This window comes from Limulus polyphemus, unplaced genomic scaffold, assembly GCF_000517525.1.
Source record: "Limulus polyphemus unplaced genomic scaffold, Limulus_polyphemus-2.1.2 Scaffold256, whole genome shotgun sequence".
NCBI lineage: Eukaryota > Metazoa > Arthropoda > Merostomata > Xiphosura > Limulidae > Limulus > Limulus polyphemus.
In genome coordinates this window covers 307,030-314,010 of record NW_013665866.1, presented here as the reverse complement: position 1 = coordinate 314,010, position 6,981 = coordinate 307,030, and the positions used below count along the sequence as shown (strand labels likewise).

The window sequence follows — 6,981 nt, the reverse complement described above, 5'->3', positions numbered from 1 at the left end:
TGCCCTTTTCTGGCCTTGAATCCTGATGAATGTACCAACCTTGGTACCTCTGTGCTGGACTTAACGTATGATTCAAATTCAAGAGCTCTGGCCATTGCATCTTGCATAGTAGAGGGGTGTGCTTGCTCCACTTGTATCTTTAGTTGTGGACTGTCCTAGGCGTCTACAAACTGATCTCTCAGCAACAACTTGAGGAGATCGGGTGGTGCAGTTGGGTAGGCCTTGTGTGCCATACTTTCCAAGTCCTGTGACAGCTCTTGCAGGCTCTCCCATTTAGCAAACAGAGGAGAAGAAAGCAGTATATCTGGCAACGAGCCTGAAGGGACAACCACTGGAAATACTTGGACAGTTGTCAGCAGACGACAGGCACAACTATAGAGCACTGGTAGCGGCTCTAGAACTCGGGTATGGGACTCAAAATCAGTCCGAAGTCTAGAGGGCTAGGTTTAGGACGAGAGTCCGCCATCCATTCATCTCTGCCAGTAGCTCAAATTGTGCTCTATATGCTTCCCACGGTGCTTTCCCATCGAGTTCCTTTGGCTTCCTTCGAACTGGATCACCCCTATTGCTGACATTCATATCTGGGATGTGTCTTCTAACAGGACTGAAGGTGTCTGCATTAGGGTTTAGCTGCAGGGTCTGGAAGGGGCTTGCCATTGTCTGGGGCTGATTAAGTTGATGGTTAATGTGTCCTCTTTGTGTATAAGACAATAAATCATCCTTTAATGTATCTAATTCGCTTTAAAATTTACTAATGTTTTCCCATTTGTACCTTTCTTGTGCTAGTTGCCTCTGCTGTAATCTCTCTTGTTTCCTTTCTTTTTCCTCCAACAACTGCTGTAATCTCTCTTCTTGTTTATTTTGCTGTTCGAGCTGCTACTGTTGCAGGTTTTCTTGCAATTGCTGTTGTCTCTCTTCTTGTTTATTTTCTCGTTCTTCTTGTTTCTTTTGCTGCTCTTGTATTGCTGCCATCAAATCTGCTAAGCTGTAGTTTGATTTGCCGCTTCTCGTTTCCATTTTTTTTGTCCCACTCTCTGACACCAATTTGTTACGTCTCTGGTCGTTAGTTAACTTCCCGTATAATTTCTTTCCGATGAAACTTTAGCGACACGAGTCCTTTCTTAAATAAAACTAGTTTATTCTTTCTGAATACAACTTGGAATACACTTAATTTCCACAGTCACGCTATAACAAACGCTATAATTCACAACGAACGTCTCACGTGCTCGCTCAACACTACGTCTCTCTCTCTGTCCGCAGTTCAATTACCCCTTGTTGCAGTCACGTCTTGGCCGTTTTATATGTACAAGAACACCGAAATCTAGTAAACGCTCGAGCATTCACGAACCTTCGAGAATATGACGTGTTACTAGGGTCACGTGACCTCCGCTGTCGTAACAGTATCATACGAAAATTATTGATATGTTATCTATATAAAATAATAATAAAACAAAATTACATGTGAAAGAACTTATCGTCAAAATATTTAGTGATACTTCATAACTTACTAAACTTCCACGAAACCAGATATATTACCCAAATAATTCTAATGTTCAAACAACAGAAAATACATTTCAGTCTCACTTAATAGTTCATTTCCAAATAGAAATTCTATTATTTATAATTGCTCCTGGTTGGGTGATGGCGTTTACACCTAAAAGTTTACGATGCCACAATACAAACATACTAATAAGATCAAGAGACAGATATTAAATATTTCATAACAGTATCTTTCTGATAGCATTCTTTTTCACAACAATGAAAGTTGGAATGAATTCAAAGTTAGCAGATTTCTAAAACTACTGCTTAAAGTTAATATTAAGAGGTACGTGTATGTAAATATTAGTGACGTATTGTTGGAAACTTTGGTATTTGTCTAAACATGGAGTTTGTTTTACTAAAAGTTAATTTGAATTTTCTTAACACAGACCTGCAGCACGATTACAAGAGAACAGCGGATATGTTCGAAACTGGCTACAATGGAAGTTGAAGAAAAAAAGTATGAAAACAAAGACGTCATAAGAATGGTTAAAAAACGATCATTCTTAACTCACTATTAGACGTTTGTTCAAAATGAATATTTTGCTGTTTTGTTTTTGGCAGTAGCCGACCCTATCCTTTGGGCTGTCACGTAAAATTGCATGTTTAATAAAGTAGTAATGTGTCTACTTGTATTGATATGTTGCACGTATCAGCTATTTTCTACTAATATATAGTACTATTTGGTGGTATACTTTACTTTTTGTTCCATTTGATTAAATCTTTCAAATTTATTAATAAATTTTCGAATTTCATTTGGTGTTTGATATTCGTTTTCAATTGAAAGTACATTGACAAAAGTCGAATGTTGGCTAAATTTCAAATACCCATGGTATTTGAAGCGTTACCAATTAACATCAAAAGAATAAATATCTTTAAGGGCTATTTTGCTTTACTATGATTCTCATATGTTTAAAAGCGCTTGAATTTAAATAAGTTCATTTCAATAAAGATTAAACTTTCAATTTCACTTAAATGTTGAGAACTTGAAGGATAAATATAATTGCATGACTCAAAAAATTGAAAAATTACAGAAGGACCATTCATTGTCTTAACTTCTAAGGAGTAGAAATTCTGCAAAACAATGTTTACGTTCAAATGAGAAACAATAAAAGTATCTCTTCCTTCTTTTTTTATTTATGCAAGTATGTTTTTCAATAACTGATACTGGAAAAGGTATAGCTACCAGTGGTATTACTAATACATTTTATTTTACATCCAATGTTAATTCCAGTATTGTTTATTATTCCTTGAAATCTGTATTTATCTTACAACAATTGACACTATAGCACTAACAATGTAAAACTTGTGTAGAAGGATTAGACAGCTGTAAGGGGGATTTGTACACCAAATTAAAAGATAAACCCTGGATGATACTTCAATGTTATTGGAATTGACTATTGAAAATATTTGAATTTATTGTAAATAAGTTTGTGGGAAGCCTGTTTAATTCAAAACTGCCTTTCAAGTAGTTAGACTTGCATGATAATGGGGGGTGGAAATGCATATTGTTATTTAATGTAATGTTCGGTAGAGCAAAACTTGCTGTAAAAAGAAATCCGTTGTTAAAAATATTTGATATCTTATAATGAACCTTAATTTTGCTTATATAAAAGTAAAATAAATGTGTGGGTTTAAATTTAATATGAACACTGATATTTTTTTCTATAAACTGAAAAAATAAGATTAATTTTTCAATGCATATAGGCTATACCATAATCAACCTTGCTACATTAATGGCATGTATAATATTGTCTTTTAAAATATTGATTTTTAGAATGCTAATTTATACAGAAGTCTAATAAATGAGTTTGATATCCACATTTCTTTCAAAAACAGTGTATTCTCAAGTACAATATTTAAATACTGTTCTATCTACTGGAAAACAATTTGGTTTCCTAGAAATGCTACCATGTTAGATTTTAATACCTATATATGTATATATATTTATAGGGTTTCTTGTCTCTCTTAACTGTCCATATAGTTAATTAATTTAGGTGTGTCATTGCTCCTAATTTATTATTCAATATTATACAGTGGACAAACTGTATAATGTTTGTTACATATTTCTCTTCCTTTTGCAAAGAAAACAAATTTATAATATGATCATTAAATAGTTGGTCCACTTTATAACATCAAGTAATATATTGACCACAATGCCATAATATTATTCACACACTTAAGTTAATTTAAGTTACTATATGGTGAATTAAAAAGGACTAAAAATAACCCCATAAATATCATATACTCATCACCATTATAAGAGGCCAAACTGTATTTCTTTGGTTTGATAAGCCTTGAATCAAAGATTGCATTAAGCCTCTATACCACAGATTACATTGTTTATCATTAGAAATAATTCATGTAATGAAACAAAGATTTTTAAGTTATGTTTATTTCCTATTTAATATGTTTTATCTTTAATTAAATGTCTACAATTCATTAAAAATTCACCTACTCAATAGTTTCTTCTGACAAGTTTCATTGACAATTTTTATGATGTTAAATGATAGTTTTGTTTCTATTTAGTTATAATACTGATTGTAATTTATATTTTCAAAATTGCTATAGCTAAAATTTGAAATGTTTCATGTGCTTCCTATGGTTTCTATTATCGCATTGCAAATTATCTGTAGTAAGGCATACTTTTCTCTTTCTCATATTAAGATTTTAAAATGTTTCATAATTTTAAATAAAAAATTTAATATTGTCAGAATATTTACAAAGAGTTATATTTGATTGTAGGTCAATATAAATTTTTCTTAAATGTAATCCACTTAAGAGATTTCTGATTTAATATAGTAGGTAATGTATAAAAAGAAAACTCGTAAATTTCAAGACCAAGTTTTGTCAGGGTCTGGAATAATATATTAGTTGCAATACCATAATATTATTCACATAACTTAAATTAACTTTGATTACTATAAAGTCAATTATTTCCCTTATTATTCCTTGTCATGACTAACATGTTATAATTTGTTGTTTCCGAAACTGGGTAATACTCGGCAAATTTTGTGATGTTATTACAGAACTAATGGTACCTAAACTGTGTGTCTATAGGTATATCTAAATCATTATCAGCTTATATTTTCAGCGTTTCATTATTTGTTTTATCAGGTCTTTGATCAGTGTCTTGATAATATTAGTCTACTGAACATTTACTAGATGCATCTATTGCATAGTTTGATATAGACATGGTATTCTAAGTTATTGTATTTGGATATATATATGAATAATCCAAATGTATAAGAAAGTACAGTTTCTCTCTCTCTCGTGCACACACACACACACCACACACGTTTTATGAAAAACAAATGTAATGTTATAAAATTATAATCTGTATATAGCTATAAATTTATATATTTTAAAGGTTTAATGTTATGTAAACATTTGTATATACAATGTAGTTCTGTCTGTAATGTTGCTACTGCAATCCCACGTATTCCTTATTTTTAACTTCTGTTTTTATTATTTATGTGGAAATAAAGTTGTATTTAATTTCAGTCCTGACTATTTTACAAATTATTAGTTTCAGATTGGGAACATGTGTATTGTGTTCAACTTGTTTGTAGAAAATCAATGCATGTCACATGTGCTGTAAGACTAGGAATATATCCAAGTTACTTAGTTCTCTCTCATATATTTCACTTTAGATCTTTCTTACTGTTTTATCTCGGTGACCAAACACATTTAGGCATGAAATTGATGACTCAAAACTTAAATACATTGTAAGAGGGGTTCATTAAGAAAATGGAAATGTCTAGTGATATTGTGGTCAATATGAAACTTCACAACATCACTAATTTGGTTTAGTAATAAAATGGTGGTTAATCCAAATCTTTCTGGGATGCCAAACCAGAAAAATAATGTCAAACTCTCATTTCAAGAATACCCATATGGTTCAATGAAATAAAAAAATCTTACTATATGCTAGGGTAGATTACATGTACTTTAGGATCTTTTATGCTCGCAATTCTAGCAGCATCAATATATGCACTGTCATTCTGATCAATCATTGCAAGCAATGATAAAAGTGTCACATCAGAGGCTAATACTAGTTTTGTGTTACCTTATTTAGTGACCAGCAATAATTCAGCTGTACAGTGCTAAGACTGGATCAAGCTCATACCAACAGAATATGACCCAACATGTAATGAAATTGACTGCATTGGATGAAACCAAGCTCATAGTAAAGTGTGCTAGCAGTGATGCAGTCTGTGTAGTGTACATATGGGCTAATGATGTAGAAAAAAAGTAGGTCAGAAGAGCTAATTGTTAAGTACAAAACATTGATAAAGGCATTCAAAAATAAAAGGGCAACGATAACTTAATTCTGTAAGGAATACTACCAAGACTTAATTGTGGGGAAAACTTATAGGTAGATCACTAAAGCTGAATGTTAGGTTTAGGTTAATATGTAAAGATGAGCTGGTTGGATTTATGGGATTATTTCAATGGTAAAAAGAGTTTTTAGGAATGGATGGTTTATACCTAAATAGGGTAGGAGCTGGATTGTTTGAAGAGGATATTAAATGAACTGTAAGGGAACCTTTAAACTAAACTAGGTAGTGGTGAGGGCCAGAATAATGAAGAATAAATAAAATGTAGGATGAAAATACAATAGTAGTTTTAATGGTGGCCAAATTGTTATTAATGTAAGGCTAGACTGATGAATTTAGAACACTGGTTGGTGTAGCACAAAGCTACAATGGCAAATCATACCCTGGATTTTAACATTATAAGTCTGTAGACTTAATGCTTACCCACTGATGTTGGAATAGAGGATTTTGATGCAATGGGAATAATTGAAACCTGATTAAATGTAGACAATTATGATAATAGAAATTTCTTCAAGACCCACGGCCACAAAAGAATAGGACACTTTACTAAAAATTTGACTGAAACAAAATTATGAAACACATAATCAAAAAAGTGCAATAGTAATAATTAATAAACATTTTAGTTACATTAGTTGAGCTGATTTCAACCCAACTTTCAGATTTTCAATCGGTTACCAGGAAGCACTAAAACAGTAGTAACTGGCAGAGTATGTGATGAAAACAAAAAATTAAAGAAAGGAACATGTCATATTTGTTGTCTTTGTGATTTATTACTCTCATGCACTACCTACAATGCATATTACCTACAACAGAAAGCATAAAAGCTGCAAGTAATAAGAAAAAAAAAAGGCATAGCCATATCAGAGCCAAGTATTTCACTTAAAATACAGGGTTATAGGTTTAATAGATTTCTAAATAAAGGGGAAGGAGTGGCTTTATATGTAAAATGTGAGTTACATCCTGTTCAAGTTGAAAATATCAAAGCTAATAGCATTGAGGTTGAATCTGTTTGGGTTTCTGATGGTGATTACAAGGGGAGAAGACTTTCACCTGGAATTTGTTACAGACTACTAGATGAAGTTGATAAAATTAATGAGTAACT

At 32.0% G+C, this 6,981-nt stretch overlaps 1 protein-coding gene across 1 annotated transcript in view; it reads left to right on the top strand.

The window, feature by feature from the left end:
* The window catches only part of LOC106478864 (cGMP-dependent 3',5'-cyclic phosphodiesterase-like), a 76,839-nt gene extending 72,752 nt beyond the window's left edge, over positions 1–4,087 (top strand). Inside the window, exon 27 of the mRNA XM_022382545.1 lies at positions 1,929–4,087. Within this exon, the coding sequence (XP_022238253.1) occupies positions 1,929–1,990 (62 nt within the window). The 3' untranslated portion in view covers positions 1,991–4,087. The remainder of the gene's footprint in view (positions 1–1,928) is intronic.
* The last annotated feature ends 2,894 nt before the right edge of the window (positions 4,088–6,981 follow it).